Here is a 20,272-nt window from a genome sequence, read left to right as displayed (position 1 = left end):
GTTATTTCTCAGTCTCATCATCTCAGCATTAAAGGATCTTCAATAATATTTACAACAGAGTAATTGTTCTTCCTTATTTATAGTATGCAACTAACAACCACTGACAAAGCAAATAGTCCTGGCTTGTTTGAGGTCTAATGGCAGATATTGTATTATTTCTCAATTCGACAACAGAAAGAGACTGAAAATACCAGTCCGGCGGCACATTATGTTAATCATGGATGTGTAATTTGAGCTTAAGCCGCGCCCTTAGTGACAAAGACCACTCCCATAAGAGGGACCCTGTCCAACTTTTTCATCCCACTTAAAGCCCCGAGTGCCTCCGTGTTACTTACGTCATTACGGCTCAGATTATTTTCCTCTGTCCACCAATACACAAAGGTGCATTCAACTGCAATCTATATCCCGCTACCTGCTCCCTGAGTCGGCGAGGAATAAATGAAAGTATCGCCGACACCTAACCCATGTATGTTCTCATGTAACGTGGATCATCCAGAAAGATCCTCTATTTGTTTTTATTGTGCCCAAGTAACATTCCGTTCCCAAACAAGGGAAGAAAGTTCGTCAATGTGCAGTTCCCAACCTGTGCTTTAGTGTTAAAAATAACCATCTCCATCTTCCCACCGTTTCCATGAGACATTCCGTTTTAGGGAAAAAACCCGTCTCATTCTCACGCGGTAGCTGTTTGAACTATTTATGTATAAAACAGATGATCATAAGGCAAAAAAAGGGAAAGGAGTCCGTGTGCGCGTCAGTATCTTGTGGGGCGGGGCCTGGTGACGTGTTAGCCCTGACCGACAGACATTCGCTCACTCTGCCACACCTCCAGCCTTCACTATAAATACTCCGTCTGCCGCGCTGTTCTATAATTATCCTGGTATTTCAGGAGTGGGCAGCAGCGCTAACTTGAGCAACGGGCGAAGGAACTCATTTCAGCAAACTAAGCTGGAGCTTTTAAATGAAGGCTGGCTGTTAAAGGGCAACCACAGAAACTGCTGCTGGTCAGAAAGAGCCTCCCGGAGGAAACGCAAACTGTATTTTAAGAGCTTTCCCATTGCTGTAGAAAGAAGTCAATTTCCAGTTTCACTCCTCAAGCTAGGCAGGGAAGCACCGCTAGCGCAGGACGGCTGCCTGTCGAAAACTACGTGATAAAGAAACAAAGTACATTTTATTTTAAATTATGAAAGGTCTGGCCTCCTGTTAAACCACAGGACCCGGGATTGAGAACTGTGCGCGTGCGCTCCCCGATCAGACACAGTGTGTGTGCGCAGTAGTCTTTAACACACAACTGGCATTTTGTTCCCAAACGTGTATTTTAAGCGAGTTGACGCAAATGTAAAATAACCTCGCGCGCCCAGGCCTGGTGTCAAATAATGATTGTTTGTGCTCCAGCAGTTGTCGTTTTGACAGAAATACCAAGTTGCAGAAAATCTGGATTCTAGTATTCTGACATTGCTAAATTACATTTAAAAAAATCTAATTTTTAGGCATCGCAAGCTGTCCGATTGTGAAAAGACCTTTGTGGGCGCACAAAAAAATAAAAAAAAACTTAAAGTGGGCTTGCAGGGCACATTGGTTGTCATTACTGTCACTCATTTTCCTGCTTATTCAGGGGATTGCCTCTTGTGTTTGTCCTTCCCCAGACGCACAGCCTCTTTAACCTCCTTTGATTGGCTGATTTGTATCCTTCAATGGCTCACTTTTAGGGAGCAACTTTTTCTTTCTGGTTAAGCACTCATGAGAGTGCATGTATTTTCCAACTACCTCCCTCGTTTCCTTCCCCTCTTGCACTGTGCTGCTCTAGCTCGTGCTTCTACTCCCGCACTGCCCTCTACCTTATGTGTTGCTCTGCCCTCCCCCGACCACCTTCCGTTGCTCCTTCACTCAAATTACCCCACTTACTCCATAGTTGATCTTCAATCCTTCAAATTATTTTATTTCTTTTTTGTTTCAAAATTATATATTTGTGGAGCACTTGGCATCTCCCATTTGCTGCTGTGGAAATCCGCTTTAAGAAATGTACTTTAGCACTACCTGAAATTCTTATTTTTTTAATTAACAGAACCATGTGCATCTGCCATCTTGGATTGGTAAATAAAAAACTACATAAAATTGCCCACGGCCTCATTCCAGAGGCACATGCATGAATGGCAATGCATTTGCCAGCCAAAGGAGTAATAACACAGGCACGTAAGCATGCCTCTTTCTTTGCCTGCACTACGCAGCATCAGCAAAAACATTTGTAACGCCAATAGTTTACTAAGGCGAGACTTACTGCCTTTCCCAATGCATGCATTGTTAGCACTTATAGTCAGGCGCATATCCTCTGTTAGGGCGAAGGAGCCTATCAGCAGCAGCGTCAGCAGCAGCACCTGTAAAACTTTTACTCCAAATCGATAATAAATGATATTTATTACTGTTTTTTATTAAAAGGGGCGGGGCCACAGACTGACGTGCACTCGGGGGAGTGCACAGCACTTCCCCTCATTGCGCATGTATGTTTGGCCGACCGTCTCGTCTGTGTTGCTGGTCTGAGAGAGCAGGCCCAGGCTCCCAGTCTGCCTGGAAGCACCCTGGCTGGGCACTCCCAGCCAATCCTAACGTTGTTTTGAGCAGCGTCAGGATTGGCCGCAGGGCAGGCTGGGAGCATGTGCCTGCAGCACAGGAGCGGCACGGTGGTGGCAAAAGCAGCGATCAAGGCCACTGTGTAGGAAGTTGGCTCTGTACATACTATCTCAAAGTGAGAGATACTGTGCACGGAGTCCAAGGGTTCCCCTTAAAGGAAGATAGTGGCAAAATTAGATAATTGTAATGCTCTATTTTGTGGTAGTGTGGTCAAGCAGTAGGCTTATCAGAGGGTAGTCTTAAGCATATGTTGTACACACACAGGCAATAAATAAGATCACACACTCAAAGAATCAACTCCAGGCCAATAGGTTTTTCTTATATAGAAAAGTATTATTTTCTTAATTTACTTTAGAACCACAAGATTCAGAATTTAGGTAAGTACATAAATTGTGAGGTACTTGACACAGGTAAGTATGGGACTTTGAATTAAAACAGTAATGTACACAGTTTTGGCAAAAATGGCAATAAGCTATGTTAAAAGAGGACTCTGCAAAAATCAACAGTTCCTGGGGGAGGTAAGTGTTGGTTAGTTTCTCAGGTAAGTAAAGCACTTACAAGTTCAGTCTCCTGGGCATAGGCAGCCCACTGATGGGGGTTCAAGTCAACCCCAGCACCAGCAACACAGGGCCGGTCAGGTGCAGAGGTCAAAGTAGGGCCCAAATACATAGGTGCCCATGGAGAACAGGGTGCTCCGGTTCCAGCCTGCTAGCAGGTAAGTACCTGCGTCCTCGGGGAGCAGACCAGGGGGGTTTTGTAGAGCACTGGGGGGGTCCCAAACAGGCACACAAAATACACCCTCAGCGGTACAGGGGCGGCCGGGTGTGAAGTAGGCATTGGGATTCAGATAGAAAACAATGGATAGACACGGGGGTCACTCTGGCGATGCAGGCAGGGCATCGGGGGGCTTCTCAGGCCAGCCACCGACTGGGCTAGAATAAGGGCGTCTGCTGGTCACTCCTGCACCGGTAGTTGATTCCTCTCGGACCTGTGGGCTGTGGGTGCAGTGCTTCTTCAAGGCATTGGATTCCCTTGTTACCGGGCAGTCGCGGTCAGGGGGAGCCTTCGGATTCTCTCTGTAGGCATCGCTGTGGGGGTGCAGGGAGGTCGTCTCAGGGTGTCCACGTCGTGGGAGTCGCCTTGGGGTCCTCTCTGAGGTTTTGGTTCTTCTAGACACAAGCCTGGGGCGGTGGGTGCAGAATGTGGAGACACACGCTTCCGGAGTGAGACTGGAGTCTCTTTAAAGATGGTTTCTTTGTTGCAGTTTTGGACAGAGCCGCTGTCCACTGGAGTTTCTTGGTAATTTGGGTGCAGGTCAGTCCTTTGAGTCCTCAGAGGTTGCTGGTCCCACTGGATGCGTCACTGTGCAGGTTCTCGGAGTCTGGAGACAGGCCGGTAGGGCTGGGGCCAAGTCAGTTGTCGTCTCTGTCGCTTTAAAGATGGTTTATTTGTTGCAGTTTTGGATAGAGCCGCTATCCACTGGAGTTTCTTGGTCCTCTGGGTGCAGGTCAGTTCTCTGAGGTTGCTGGTCCCGCTGGATGTTTGGCTGTGCAGGTTCTCGGAGTCTGGAGACAGGCTGGTAGGGCTGGGGCCAAGTCAGTTGTCGTCTCGGTCGTCTCTGCGGGGCTTTCAGGTCAGCAGTCCTTCTTATTTCAGGAATCTGATTTCCTGGGTTCAGGGTCGCCCCTAAATACTCAATTTAGAGGTGTGTTTAGGTCTTGGGGGCAGTAGCCAATAGCTATTGCCCCTGAGGGTGGCTACACCTTCTTTGTGCCTCCTCCCTGTGGGGAGGGGGAGCACATCCCTAATCCTATTGGGGGGAATCTTCCAAAACAAGATGGAGGATTTCTAAAGGCAGGGGTCACCTCAGCTCAGGACACCTTAGGGGCTGTCCTGACTGGAGGGTGACTCCTCCTTGTTTTTCTGATGATCTCCTCCGGACTTGCCGCCAAAAGTGGGGGCTGTGTCTGGGGGGGCAGGCATCTCCACTAGCTGGAGTGCCCTGGGGTGCTGTAACCCCAAGCTTGAGCCTTTGAGGCTCACCACCAGGTGTTACAGTTCCTGGATGGGGAGGTGTGAAGCACCTCCACCCAGTACAGGCTTTGTTCCTGGCCACAGAGTGACAAAGGCACTCACCCCATGTGGCCAGAAACCGGTCAGCCTAGCACTAGTAGTTGGACTGGTATACAGGGGGCAACTCTAAGATGCCCTCTGTGTGCATTTCTCAATAAATCCCACACTGGCATCAGTGTGGATTTATTGTGCTGAGAAGTTTGATACCAAACTTCCCAGTATTCAGAGTAGCCATTATGGAACTGAAAAGTTAGTGTCTGACAAACTCCCAGACCATATACTCTCTATGGCTACCTTGCACTTACAATGTCTAAGGTTTGGCTTAGACACTGTAGGGGCATAGTGCTCCTGCAGCTATGCCCACACCTGTGGTATAGTGCACCCTGCCTTAGGGCTGTAAGTACAGCTAGAGGGGTGACTTACCAATGTCACAGGCAGTGGATGTGGGCATGGCACTCTGAGGGGAGTGCCATGTCAAGTTAGTCATGTTCTCCCCACCAGCACACACAAGCTGTGAGGCAGTGTGCATGTTCTGAGTGAGGGGTCCCCAGGGTGGGATAATACTTGCTGCAGCCCTTAGAGACCTTCCCTGGCCACAGGGCCCTTGGTACCTGGGGTACCCCTTACAAGGGACTTATCTGTGTGCCAGGGCTGTGCCAATTGTGGAGACGAAGGTACAGATTAGGGAAAGAACACTGGTGCTGGGGCCTGGTTAGTAGGGTCCCAGAACACTTTCAATCAAAGCTAGCATCAACAAAAGGCAAAAAGGTAGGGTGTAACCATGCCATGACAGGCATTTTCCTACAGTGTTTAAAAAAAAATCCCTCCCATCCCCGTGTGCAGCCCTGCCCCTAAAAAGTACCACAAGGAGCTCCTGCTTATGGTATTCACCTACCCTAGTCCTGATTCCTGCAAAATATCCTAAACAGTAGAGTATTCCTTCAGGTGTGATGTGCAGTAACATAGCTGCCACATAACCCAATGTTTTGTGTGAGTTTTCAACCAGTTCTGGCTAGCAAGTTATATTCTGGGACTCATAGTTTCGTTTTTAACAGTGTAATTCTTAGTTCCTACATACAATTGTTGAGGGAGCTGTTGGCTAACAAAGGACAAATGAACTTAGGTGTCACACGAACTCTGGGCTCTTGGTATTTATAAAGAAGGACAGTTAGTTTCAGTGAGAAAGCTCCGTGGTCTGCCAACCCCAAGGGGTACCAAATTACTTAGGGCCAGATGTAGCAAAAAGCAAAATTGCGACTTGCAATTTGCGAGTCCATCCGACTCGCAAATTGCAAGTCGCAATTTGCTATGCAGTACGGTGTCTCAGACACCGACTGCGACTCGCAATGGGGTCGCAATGACCCACCTCATGAATATTCATAAGGTGGGTCGCAAATTGCACCCCCATTGCGAGTATAGGCACTCGCTAACATGGAGGCCTGCTGACGTCAGCAGACCTCCATGTTCGTGACCTGCTTTTAAATAAAGCAGTTTTTTTTTTTTTAAGTGTAGCCCGTTTTCCTGACAGGAAAACGAGCTGCACTGCAAAAAAAACCGAAACCTTTTGTTTCGGTATTTTTTCAGGGCAGGGAGTGGTCCCTTGGACCACTCCCTGCACTGAAAAAATATTTTGGGGTCCAGTCACAAAGTGGAAGGGGTCCATGGGGACCCCTTCCAATTTGCGAGTGGGTTACCATCCACTTGAAGTGGATGGTAACTGCGATGCCATTTGCGACCGCGTACGCGGTCGCAAATGGTATTGCATCCCACAGCGACTCGCAAATAGGAAGGGAACACCCCTTCCTATTTGCGAGTCGCAAATGCATATTGCGAGTCGGTAACGACTCGCAATATGCATTTCTGCATGCCAAACCCACGTTTGCGACTCGCAAACGGGTTGCTACATCTGGCCCCTAGTCACCAAACTCCTGCAGGCAAATCCAATAACTTGCTTAACTACCACAAAGGCTGGAAATACTGAACTGGCTGTCTGCTTTCCAGGCTAATTAATCCAGTTGGCTTTCCATTAATATTGTGGATGGGCGTGATAAATAGAAAACTTAACAGCCAGACTAGATTTTACACCTAGCCATCTTTGCCCTAATTTAACATCTAATGTACCTACTCAATAAATGTATTACATATGTTAGAAAGGATCTTCTTTCATTTTTTAATTTTCATCTTTGTAGGAGAGATGTACTATATCATCTAAAACTTATATTCTGTTAACATGCCTGCACAATATGTGTAGTTTACTGCACAGTGTGTGTGTAAAATTAAAAACAGACGGACTGCAGGATCCAGATTTATCCGTAAGGCTAGTTTAATATGCCATAATTGGAGAATACTAAAACTCCCGCACTTTAAAAATACAACCTGTAACTTACTCTTGTGGAGATAAAATGACTTAATTAATGATGTAAGAGAAGTGACCTAGAGGTTAAGCTTTTGGACTACTGAACATGGGTTTAAATCCAGGGCTTAGCATTTGACTGAATATTGTGTGCTTCTGGGCAAATCACTTAATCTCTTTGTGTCAAATTATATTGTGAAATGTAAGTGTTTTAATCTAAAATGTAAATGCTCATTTGATGTACACAACCTCGCCTCATTTCTCAATATCCTGATAACTATCAGTGCCGTGCCTTACTAGCCTGGTTTACAGTAAACAAATCTCAATACATGCATTAAAAACCATAATAAATAAGATTAAATGAAAACAAAGGCACCTACAGCATGATGTGTCGAATGCTGGGTCACAAAATCCGGATGCATGCCAGATTTCCAGCATATCCACATGGAAAAAATGTATAATGAATCCAAATGTCAATCATTTACACAGTGTATGGTTGGTTCCCACTGTCTTTTACCATATTAGACAAATCTGACACATAGTGGAATTTGATGAAAAAGTATGCAATTCTATCCAGATCATTTGATTCTCATTGTAACCTTGCAAAGAGAAGGAAGGGCTGGAGCAACCTTTCCAGGAAGACAAACTTAGCCTCTAAGATGAACCAGGGCAAGAAACAGAACCAAAAGCAGCCCTGGCAAAAATGATCAAAAAAGACCCGCCCCATCCTCTCTTTCTTTCCACTCATTGTCACTTTGTCTCTCCACTTCTTTCTCTTTCCTCTTGTGTTTGTCCCGGTTGTGCCTGCTGTCATAAGCTTTGAGGAGTTGGAGACATCGATGGCGGCCAGCTGACCTACAAAAACTGGCTTTCAGTCTCCCAGGGAAATGCCCAGTGGGATAAATGACAACTCTGGCTGTTCTGAAGTCAAAAAACACAAAGAAGTGGAGCGAGGTACACTCCTTATCCTTCCTCCCTAAATACTTAAACCATCACACATCAAATAGGACAAGGAGGAAAGGCCACAACTAGTGGATGAGGGCAATTTTAAGATCCTAGCGTTGTTTCCCTTTTTAGGCAGACTTCAATCAAGCAGAAAATGTATAAAGCGCGCTACTCACCCGCTAGGGTCTCAAGGTGCTGAGGGGGGTGAGGAGGGGAGGGCGGGGGGGAAGGAGTTACTGTTCAAATAGCCATGCCTTCAGTTTTTTTTCTGAAGAGCAGTAGATCCTGGGTCTTGCGGAGGTCGGTGGGGAGGGAGTTCCAGGCCTTGGGGGCAAGGTAGGAGAAGGATCTGCCTCCTGTGGTGGTGTGTTTGATGCGGGGGACTGTGGCGAGTGCGAGGTCGGCAGATCGGAGGTGGCGGATGGGAGTGTGGAAGTTCACTCTATGGTTGTGGTAGGGTGGTCCGTCGTTGTGTAGGGATTTGTGTGCGTGGATGAGGATTTTGAAGGTGATCCTCTTGTCGATGGGGAACCAGTGAAGGGATCTGAGGTGTGGTGAGATGTGTTCATGGCGAGGGATATCTAGGATGAGGCGTGCGGCTGTGTTCAGGATTCTCTGGAGTTTGAGTTTGAGTGTGATGCCGGCGTAGAGGGCGTTACCATAGTCTAGCCTGTTGCTGATGAGTGCGTGGGAGACGGTCTTTCTGTTCGCTAGGGGAATACATATGAAGGTTTTTTTCAGCGTGCGTAGAGTGTTGAAACAGGAGGTGACGGTGTTAATCTGCTGGGTCATGGAGAGGGAGGGGTCAAGGAGGATGCCGAGGCTGCGTGCGTGGTTAGCCGGATGGGAGCATGGCCTAGGGTGGTGGGCCACCAGGAGTTGTCCCATATGGTTTTGTTGAGTCCAAAAATTATTATTTCGGTTTTGTTGGAGTTGAGCTTGAGGTGGTTGGCTGTCATCCAGGTGGCGGTGTCGAGGAGTGCGGCATGGAGGTTGGTTTTGGCGGTGGTGGGGTTGCGGGTGAGGGAGATGATGAGTTGGGTGTTGTCTGCGTAGGAGAGGGTGGTGATTCTGTGCGGTTGGAGGATGTTGGGGAGCGGAGTCATGTAAATGTTGAAGAGGGTGGGGCTGAGGGAGGATCCCTGGGGCACACAGCAGATGATTTTGGTGGCAGTGGATTGGAAGGGAGGGAGGCAGACTTTTTGAGTTCTATTGGTGAGGCAGGAGGCAAGCCAGCCTAGGGCTTTGTGTCGAATCCCTGCGTTGTGGAGATGTGTGCGGAGTGTGTGATGGCAGACTGTGTCAAAGGCCATGGAGAGGTCTTGGAGGATGAGTGCGAGGGTCTCACCCTTGTCTACTCTGGTTCTGATGTCGTCAGTGCATGCGATGAGGGCGGTTTCCGTACTGTGGTTCTTGTGGAAACCGGACTGGGAGGGGTCGAGTGTGTTGTTTTCCTCCAGGAAGTGGGATAGGTGTGTGTTTACTAGTTTTTCGGTGACCTTGATGGGGAAAGGGAGGCGAGAGATGGGGCAGTAGTTGGCGAGGTCGTCTGGGTCAGCTTTGGGCTTTTTGAGGAGTGCAGTGATTTCTGCGTGTTTCCAGGGGTCTGGGAAGGTGGCGGTGTTGATTATGTTGCGAAGCTTGGGGCGATGGTGGGGCTGGCTTTGTTGTAGATGCGCTGGGGACAGGGGTCGGAGGGGGATCCGGAGTGAATGGAGTTCATAGTTGTTTCAGTTTCTTCGTCTGGGGTTGGGGCCCAGGTGGTAAGTAGGCTGGGGGGGCATGAGGGGCGGGGGGATATGTGGAGGGTGTGTGTGGTGGGTGTGTGTGTTGCGAAACTATTGTGTATGTCTAGGATCTTGCGGTGGAAGTGGTTTGAGAGGGAGTCGCAGAGTGGTTGTGTGTGTGTGGGGTCTATGTTGCTGGCTTTGGGTTTGGAAAGCTCTTTGATGATGGTAGAGTCTTTGCTGTTGTGGGAGTTGCTATCTATGTGTTCCTTATAATATGCTCTTTTGGTGGTGCGTATGAGCTGGTGGTGGGTGCAGATGGTGGTTTTGAGGGTGGAGAAGTTAGTGATTGAGTGTTCCTGTCGCCAGGCTTTCTCGGCTTTGCGGCATTTGCGTTTGGAGTCGTGGAGCTCAGTGGTGAACCATGGGTCGTTCTTGATGTTGCGGGTGGTGATGTTGTTTCTGAGGGGGCGAGTGTGTCTGTGCAGGTGGTTATCCTGTTTGTGAGGTTGTGGGCAGCAGTGTTTGGGTCGTTGGTGTGGGCGGGGGGGGTTCTGTGCCAGATGGGAATTTTTTGGTGTTCAGTGGGCATCTTGTCCCACAAGCGGTAGGGCGTGGAGTGTTGTTGGTGGTGTGAGGGGGATTTGGCAAAGGAGAAGCGGACGCAGTGGTGGTCGGTCCAGTGGAGTTCAGTAGTATGGGTGTAGGATATGTGCGGCTTGAGGTGAAGGCTGCGTCTAGAGTATGTCCTGCTGAGTGGGTGGGTGCTGTGACCCATTGTTTGAGTCCGAGGTTGGTGAGGTTGTCTAGGAGGGAAGAGGTGTTGTGGTCTTGGGGTTCTCCAGGTGAAAGTTGAAATCACCGAGGAGGATGAAGTCTGTGGAGATTAGTTTGTGGGGGCTGATGATGTCGGCGATGGTGTCGCAGAAGGGGGGCGTGGCCCTGGGGGTCTGTATATGAGTGTGCCTCTGAGGGTGGTGTTATTGTTTATGTGGATTAGGAAGTGCATGTGTTCTGCGCTGTCGATGGCGTTGTGTGTGTTGGTGGTGACCTTAATGGTGTCTTTGTGCAGGATGGCGATGCCTCAGATTGAATTTTAGGAGCATCTGCCTTTTCTCCTTGTCCTATTGGTGTGTGATGTTCTAAAGTGACTCCATATTACTGCCTTAACTGAATACTAAGGGAGATTTTGAATTGTGAGCAGGCAACCAAGCAAGAATCAACATTTCAATTAATGTATGTTATGAAATGTTACTTCTGATCATGCCATACCCAAGCAGCCCTCACACCCTTCAATACAAGTAAGTTTATACATTTGATAATAAAAATACTTATTGAAAATCTAACATGCCTTACTCTGTTCTGGAACAGACACCTTCTGTACACTGAAGAAGTCAGTAATTTATATAAAAGAAGTTCCATTCGCACTCAAGGAATTTGTATATTTTTCACATACTGACCCTCCCCTGTGACAGACCGCAAGTGGTCCTATATTTCATGTTCTGCCGCTGATGCTTTATAATCCAGTAGTTTCTATAAATTCTGTCAAACCAACTAGTTCTTTCCTTTTTTAATACCAATATATCACAGCCAATGCACTTTTCATAATCATCAGTTTAATAGCTTATAACTCATGTAAATCCTGTCTAGTGTTTCCTCCTTATTCGTGCTCATCAGAGGAGGGTACATTTGAGCTCCTTTTCATTATTATCAGTGTACGCACCTGTTTGTCTTGCAGGTCGGAAGAGAGTTCATAGCTCTCTGAAAGGGATCGCGACCTTTTGATCGCTTCTTCTTCTGCCTGCTTCCGCAGGATAGACGCCGAGTGCTGCAGTTTCGGTCTTCGAGATCGCTGCCCTGGAGAAATGGAATACAGCCCATAGGGAGTATGGTCGAACTGATCCGGACTTATGGACGAGCTGTGCGTGATTGGCCCTTGGTGGTAACTCGATGTGCCCTCCAAGGAACCACCAGTATCACCTCCTTGAGCTTCACCCTCAACGCTAGAAAGAAAAAAATATTCCAGTTAGCAAGGAAACAAAAAGTTTGTGGTCACGAAACTGAAACCATATGAATGGGCTTTTAATACAGATTGTATTTCTTATGGGGTATTTTGCCAGGATGGAAAATTTCAGTTTGCTCTCAAGTGAAAAGAAAAGTTGTTGAAATTTGGCTTAGGGAGAGAAACCTAATTTATGCGCAGAACACCCTTTATTAAAAAGTGACAATATTTTGCCTTAAAATGGTTTAGTGTGTCTAAAAAGAGACAGTGCCCTTCGCTTTGAGGACCACCCACATGCAGCTCATTACTCATCTGCTGCAATATATGGTCTGCGCTAGCTCCATTAAATAGCTTTACATATCACCAAAACATTTTAAGTCAGGGGTGTCCATGAAGGCCAGAGCCCATGCCACACTTTCCCGATATTCGCACAGATACATCTACATACAATTTATTGCAATGCAAATCATGTATACTGAAAACCTGGTACCTTCTCCATCCCTCGTTGTCCAGCACTGGCTACAATTTTAAGTATTGCTAAACTGCTCGTAATTCATTCAGTACAAGCACAAAGAGTGTTTCGAAACTAAATTCTTGAATAATATTGGACAATATTACTGTCCATAACATTAGTTTTTATTGTTAAGATACTAAATAAACATTAATGTATTCCTCTTGCACACTCCTCTCCCCACGCAACAGGCACATCATCGTCTGCCTTTTCCTGGTATAATGTAAACATTTCATGCGGATCACGGAGAGAGAACAAAAAAAACATGCATTGGCAAAGCCAACAGTTCTGAATTTCCAGTACTGCATGCTTTCGCCGACAGCCAGACTCATTTTGAAAGCCGTAAACCGGCAAGGTGGGAGGTGATTTACACACGCTTACCTGTAAATGTTGCTACCAAAGCTATTCCCCTGAACATCTACGGTTCCACAGACGCAGAGCTGTATTAACGCACAGCTTGAACGGCGTACCAGTTAGAAAGCAAGACAAGTCTCATGCAAATTGTCCACAAAAGGCGTGTATTCCTTCCCAGAATGAAAATGACAATCTGGCGATCGCACAGCAAGCACTTCCGTCAGGTCAAAGTACACGGAATTCTGAGAGAGCAGTCGTGTGCGCAGATGACACGGCGAGTCGGATCAAAGTTTAGTCCTACAACAATGCGGATGAATACAGGTTCGGCCTGTATCCTCAAGCCTGGGGGTGGTGAAGACTGAACGGGGCGCCTTGAAAATTGCACCACTCATCTAGCACAGAGAATAGCCCCACTGATTACAAACACGTTCCCCACACACACCTGTCAGTAAAAGCAGTTTAATTGTACTAGTCACACAATCTATTAGAAGGTGGGTCTAGTGGAGACGCACAAACAAAACACACACGGACAAGCACAATTGACCCAAAACATGAGTTCACTGGCCAGAGGGCATGCACTCCACTTGCAGTGCAGGCAAGACTTGTTTGAGGAGGGCAGGGTGAAATTTAAATTACGGTGGTATAGCTCATGTGATTTTGGGAATTCCGCGCTACACTCCTGAAATTACACCATTACGCCACTTGAAATAATTATGCACCATTAGCTGTAAAAAAAAAAATACCACAAACGCGCAATTTTCGGTAAAATGTGAATCCATAGGAAAAACAAAATGGAAGAAGCCATTGTTCGTGGTCTTTTTGTTTCCATGCACTTTAAGTGTGACAGGTGTCTGCCTGTAAAAAATTGCGGGTGAGATGCATTTTTAGCTAAAATATGGTGCAAAATGACAGATTTGCATTCCATGTAATTTTGCATAGTCTTGCTGAAATTTCAAGCAACTACACAATAGCAAATTAAGCAACTCTCACACACACTTCCCGTTTTGAGTCACAAAATGCACTTATGAAGCCACAAATTCCCCTATGGGGCCAAAAGCACAACAGAGTATGCACAAGGTAACAAATAATTTAACCTATAAAATAAATATCCTATTGGGAAAATGAACATGATTCTGGTAATGTACAGTAAGGGCACTGTGCTCAAAATATTTCCACCACTAATACATGGACTATACTGAATGCGCTGGGAAGTAGAACATTTTGCCAAGGAACCAGATTGTACAGCAGAGTTATTATTTGGTGTGATTGTGTTAAGCATAGTATAGGGAGTGCTCATAGGAAGAGTGGGTATTTATTTCAGCTGGGAATAAAAACAGACCGAGGGCAGTGGAAGGGTCTAAGAAGATGCGGGAGCTGTTGTATCAAAAGGAAAACTATGAGGACAAGTGTATGTTCCAAGAGACTAAGAGGAAGAGGCAGCAATGAGTCTGTGAAGAGTATGGTGATCACCTCCTTCCAGATCATCACGACTACTGGCAATGATTTTGTAGGTTGAAAGCTCACGACTGGAAAAAGCGTCAAAATTGGCCTGGAGTGAGACGGTCATCTTCGAGGAGATAATTGATGGAAGCCTAGAAGTAATCTGTAGGATTGCGAGGGGAGTGACAGGAAAACTGAAAGTGCAATGCAAAATCTGCATGAGATTGGAAGCGTTACAGTGATCTTGGCTAGGTACTGTGGATTTAGCATTGTGATTAGAGGTGGGTGAAAAATTCTTTTTTTTCCCCACTCATCGCTCCTCTTGGAGAGCAGAGTTCTGACAAAACTCCACTAACCACTGTTTGGCAGAGTTTTTTCTCCTACGCTGCTCACCAACGTTAAGTAGACAAGCAAGAATTTGCGTTCCCTAGTGCAATTTCTGGATGCTAGTACACCTCTTGATGAGATTCCTCAATGCAGGTGCTCATGGCAGGTCGCAACCGTTCGTGTTGAGAAAGCTGCCGCTCGACTGGAAAATCTACTCAAGTGGCAGAAAGAAGCAGCAATATCTGGCTCTCCGCATTGTGCTGATTTTACAGCACGGAACAAGCTCCCAGTGCTAAAAATCAGCACGAGCAGCGCAACAAGCCCGAATTCTGCCTGCTGGTAGAAATACGTGGAATCTTGCATAGTTTTCCTGGAACTCAGTGGAATTCCGCAGAGTGAAACTCCAGGAGTTCTGCTAAGGCCTAATGGTGATTAGATGCAATAGGGACAGAAGGATGCTGGGTGAAGGCCCAGAAAGTAAAGTAAAAAGGGATTGAAACTATGAAAAGGTATCAAAGTTGGATACACATGGTGTACAAAGGAAGAAGGCTGGTAGGATGCCATGAACAATAACAAAAGACTAAGGGGGTCATTACGACCTTGGCGGGCGGCGCCGTGCGGCCGCCAATGCGGCCGCACTCACGCGGCCCCCATTATGACATTCCCGCTGGGCCGGCGGGGATGATAGGAGCCGGCTCCTAATGGAGCTGGCGGTGTTGCGGCCGTGCGAAGGGTGCAGTTGCACCCGTCGCACTTTTCATTGTCTGCTATGCAGACAGTGAAAAGCTGGCCGGGGCCCTGTTAGGGGGCCCCTGCACTGCCCATGCCAGTGACATGGGCAGTGCAGGGGCCCCCAGGGGCCCCAGGACACCCCTTACCGCCAGCCTCTTCCTGGCAGTGCAAACCGCCAGAAACAGGCTGGCGGTAGGGGTGTCATAATCCCCAGGGCAGCGCTGCCCTGGCAGATTATCACCGCCGGGGCTAAAACGGCGGGACACCGCCGGCCCCGGCGGTATAGGGCTGGAAGCACCGCCAGCCTGTTGGCGGTGTTTCCGTCCTATTAGCCCTGGCGGTCCTGACCACCTAGGAGAGCTGTGGGGATGTGGTGTTTGGGGAGACAGGGGAGTGGCAGCTGCATTAGGGATCCTGACATCATTACTTCACTGTAATTGTGGGAGCATTTGACTATTCAGTAGACTTACTGCATGTTGAAGTTTAGTTCTTTACCACAGTCACAGTTCTTTATCTCTTGGGCCAACTCCCTGCCTGGTCATCCAAGAACCTAGGACTAGTGGTGGACAACCATCTCCCACATCAACGCATTTGCCTCCTTTTGTTTCTACACCCTCAAGGTCCAGAATAAAAACATTCTTCAAGTGGCTCCCAATCAACACACTCAGAACAGTCAATCATGGAAGAGCTCATCATCAGCAAACTGGACAACAACAACAACCCTGTCTAAGTCAGTATTAACATCCAACTGACCAGCAGACTCCAGATCATAAAAAATGCTGCAGCCCAACTCAAACTACTATCCTGCACACACATCACCTTGCACATCAGGGACCGCCACTGGCTTCCCACCCACAAGAGCTTTTTTCTCTCACACACACCCCCAAGACAATGTAGGCCTCTCCTACCTTAACAGGCGCATCAATTTCCACACCCCATCCAGAAACCTGGTGGTCACACTTTCTTATACCTCACACCCAAAGCCTGGAATGCCCCTCCCCCGATCGCACATCAGAGACACCACCTCGGACCTTGAGTTCAATAAGAAACTGAAGACATGGCTCTTTATCAAGACCACAGCCTCGGGCAGCACAGGCACCTAGGTTTGTTCTAGCGCCTGGATACCCACCTGGGTGAGATGAGTGCTCTACAGCATAGCACAGCATAACATAACATGAGATGACCAACAAAGAAGTTGTGGGGATAGTGGAATGGAGGGCAAGCTAAGGGGCTACAAAAGGGGAAAATGCATGTGCGGGGGCCCGAGGATCGAAGAAAGGTCTTTGGAGGCCACGTTCCCGAGAGCTGCAGGGAGAGCTGGGGGCAGGATTCAGGAGTGTTATTCATCCTGTCAGCTCACCTCATTAAAGCCTGTAGCTCCTGCCCCAAGGACCTGAAGTGGGAGATGTAAACCATCGCTGGTGTCGGGCTGTAGAAGTACTGGGCAGCTGCTGCGGGGTGCATGCACCCCCGATGTTAGTGGTGTTGTGCTCCTGCTCTGCCTGCTTTCACAGCCGAGGGGCGCGGAATAAAGCAGATCAAACTGCAATATAAACTACAGGGACTTTATTGGTGTCAGCGTGGTGTACGGAGACAGGAACCATACTTCCTGCGCGTGCTACTTCCTCTCCGTGTTTTTGTACACATCAAATGCAGCTGACCTACAGAATATCCTGACGACGTTTTTCGATGGGACAAGGTCAGGAATACTGTTCTGCTTAAACAGGAAACAAACCAGATCACATGCCGCTCCAGGCCCCATTTAAGTCTATCAGACCATCGGCCTAAAAAAAGTGCAGTGGGGTTAGTACGAAGAACTTCAACACTACAGGGGACAGAGGGAACGATCTTTGCTAACTGTTGATCATTTTCTTTTCAGGCGAAATGCCCAAAGGTCACAGAGGTTCAGACCACGGGGCAGCACATGGTTGCTCGTAAATTTAAATAGCTAAAATTCATAGGAAATTACATCAAGCAACACAGTAGGCTGAACGAAACATGCATATCGGGTTGACTGTAAACTGGAATTCCAAATAAGCATTGGCAAAAGTAGTACCTATGGGTATATTGTGCTAAACCATGCAGTGTCCGCACACTAGAGGGAGACGCGCCGATGTGCACCAGCAGGTGCACATAGAGAGGATTATAGTCTTAAAGTACTCTCACAAACAGATCAAAGCAAATACTAGAAGAGAATCAGAAAGATACAACCAGACCGCCAATGGCATTACGTGAGAGATTAATACTCCACAGGGGAGAGGGCAAGACCTGATTGACAGCCTCAACTCAATGGACAGAAGATGCCGATTTAAGAAAGCCAGTGGTTGAAATGGGTGGACCCAAAGGTCACTGTATGTGTACATGGTTGGCAACAAGTCTCAGACAGCTACACCGTAAACATTCAGACCCAAAATAATATATATTTTAATTGGCACAAAGCAAGTCAATATTTACCAGGGATTCATGTCCCTTATAAATGAGAGGTCCTTGGGAGTCAGCAATTGTGTCCTATCTTCATAGATGGGCGAATTTACCCTCATCCTGTAATCTTCATCTCCCTGAACTGCGCTTGACCGTCATCTTGGGATCCTTATCTCGAAAAGGGTGACATCCAGCTTAAGACAAAGGAGTAAAAATAGATGGGGCAAAGAGTCCTGCTTAGAGACCGATGTCTGAATACTCTAGCAGGAGAGAGGGTGCTCTCTGACTTGAATTTGATGAATATTTGCCTAAGTAGCCTGCATATTTCCTCAAGCCATGACTATCATGCTTGGCAGGCACTCAGGGGGTAGCAGGTCATCTAGAGCCCTAACGAGGGGGTTTATGGCACTATTTGACATAGCAGTCCAGTGGAGAAACTATATTGCTATTTTGTGCCAGTGTGTGCATTGAGGCTTACACAGTGCTGGCTGCCTAAAGGCCTAAGCATGCTAGGGGAGGACATGACCACCCTGAAATAACTTTTTCTCTTGCGAAATCACTGTTAAGTTTCGAATTCCTGAAATCTTCCAATGAAACACCAGTGAATAATTTAAATTGTGCCAAAAAGCATTTATCACCTGGTCATATGGTCACCTGGTCATATACACTTTGTTTTGTAAATCTGAGGTCGAGTTGAACCACTGGGGCCTTTCTATCAATCAATCAATCAATCTGTATTTATACAGCACACCTTATTACCCCATTAGGGTGCCAGGGGACGGGGGATGCTGGAGCTGCTTAGTCGAAGAGTCAGGTTTTGCGTCCCTTCCTGAAGTTGGGAAGTGAAGGGGCGGTACAGAGGTGGAGTAGGTGGTCGTTCCAGGACTTGGCAGCGAGGTAGAAGAAAGAACGACCTCCACTGAGGCTCTGTCAGAACCAGGGGGGACATGTGAGAGGGCGAGGGAGGCGAATCAGTGTTGTCTGGTCAGCTGGTGGAAGTTCATGTGGTGGTTGATATAGGAGGGTCCGGCATTATGGAGGGCCTTGGAGGCATGATGAGTCAACAGTGTAAACTGGCATCTCTTCTGGGTGGGGAGCCAGTGTAGTCTTCGGGGGGTGGGGTTTAATGTTGGTTCATTTGAAGACGTTGAGGAGGAGTCTGGCTGAGGCGTTCGGTGGGATCTGTGGGTGTTTGAGGAGACGGGTGCTGTTTCTGGCAAAGAGTGCATTTCCATAGTCCAGTCCCCTGGTGATGAGGGCTTGAGTCACTGTTTTCCTGGTGCTGGCGGGGATCCACCTGAAAATCTTACAAAGTAGGCAGAGGGTGTGGAAGTGGGGGGAGACTACTGAGTTTATCTGGCACTTCATAGAGAGGCTGCTGTCCAGGATGAGGCCGAGGTTGTGGGTGTGGTCGAGTGAGGGTCTGAGCAAGGTGGGCCACCACGTGGCGTCCCAAGGGGAACTGTTCTTCCGAAGATTTCACTTTCATCTTGTACGTGTTCAGCTTCAGGCAGCTGGATTTCATCCAGCTGGCTAGGTTGGTCATGGCGTTCTAGAAGTTGAGTCTGGTGGTGGTGGAGTCTTCAGTGAGAGAGAGGATGAGTTGGGTGTTGTCAGCGTATGACATGATGTTGTGGGTGTGGGAGATGTCGGCCAATGGAGTCATGTAGGCATTGAGGGAGGATCTTTGGGGGACTTGGTAGATGATGCTCTTGGAAGGGCGGTAGGCAGATTTTCTGTGTGCATCCTGTGAGGAAGAAGGAGATCCACTAGAGGGCGTTTCCTCTGATGCTGATGTGGTGGGGTCTAGTGATGAGGGTGTGGTGGGATACGGTGTCAAAGGACGCAGGGAGAGCGAGGAGGATCATGGCTGGTGTCTCTCCCTTGTCGAGAATGGCTTTGATGTCACCGGTTGCTGCTATCAAGGCAGTCTTGGTGCTGTGGTTGGAGTGCAAGACGGACTGTGTGACTTCAAGTAGGTGGTTTCTTTCCAGGTGAACTGTGAGCTGCCAGTTGAAGGCTTTCTCCAGGACATTGGCTGGGAAGAGGAGCAGCGACATGGAGCAGCAATTCTTGAGCTCGTTGGGGGTCAGCAGAGGGTTTCTTAAGGAGGGTTTTCACCTCTGCGTGTTACCAGGCATCAGGGAAGGTGGCCATGGTGATGGAAGAGTTGAGGATGTTGGCGAGGGTGCTGCTGAATTCCTCCTGTCCTAGGTTGAATGAGTGGTGGGGGCAGGGATTTGTTGGTGCTTCTGAGTGGATGGAAGTCCTGATCGCTGTGGTGGCTGCCATGGTGAGAAGGGTTCAGTCAGTTAGGTGGCTGCAGGAGTTGTCTGTGTGTGTCAGGAGGTGGCAGAGGTCAGTTGGTTATGGGTCAAAGTTGCTGTATATGTCTGCTATCTTGTTGTGAAAGTAGTTCGCCAGAGAGGCGCAGAGGGCCTGAGAAAGGTGAATCGTGGTCTCAGCAGCCGATGAGCAGTAGAATTCACTGACAATGCTGAAGAGTTCTTTTGTGTGGTTGGCGCTAGCCTTAAAGTAGGAGGTTAGGGCATCCCTATTGGTTCCTGCTGGAACGCCACTGTCTGTCCAGTCTCTTAAGTTCTCTTAAATTCATGTTTGAAGGCCCGGAATTTGGGGTGAACCAGCTGGAAGGTCTGCTGTCTCTGCCAGGGGTGGCTGTTTCCATGGACGCAATAGTATCAGCACAGTTGGAAATCCAGTCTGAGAATTATTGGACATCTAGCTCAAGGTTGCCGGTGGTG

General features: G+C 47.8%; 1 protein-coding gene across 11 annotated transcripts in view; it reads right to left on the bottom strand.

Moving 5' to 3' along the window:
- IQSEC1 (IQ motif and Sec7 domain ArfGEF 1) overlaps positions 1-20,272 on the bottom strand; it is a 695,018-nt gene that overhangs the window by 141,760 nt on the left and 532,986 nt on the right. For all 11 annotated transcript variants that reach the window (XM_069206623.1, XM_069206626.1, XM_069206624.1 and 8 more), the window contains one exon: positions 11,447-11,726. In XM_069206623.1, the coding sequence (XP_069062724.1) occupies positions 11,447-11,726 (280 nt within the window). The remainder of the gene's footprint in view (positions 1-11,446; positions 11,727-20,272) is intronic.

Source organism: Pleurodeles waltl, chromosome 9 (assembly GCF_031143425.1).
Source record: "Pleurodeles waltl isolate 20211129_DDA chromosome 9, aPleWal1.hap1.20221129, whole genome shotgun sequence".
Taxonomy (NCBI): domain Eukaryota; kingdom Metazoa; phylum Chordata; class Amphibia; order Caudata; family Salamandridae; genus Pleurodeles; species Pleurodeles waltl.
This window is presented reverse-complemented; position numbering and strand designations above follow the sequence as displayed.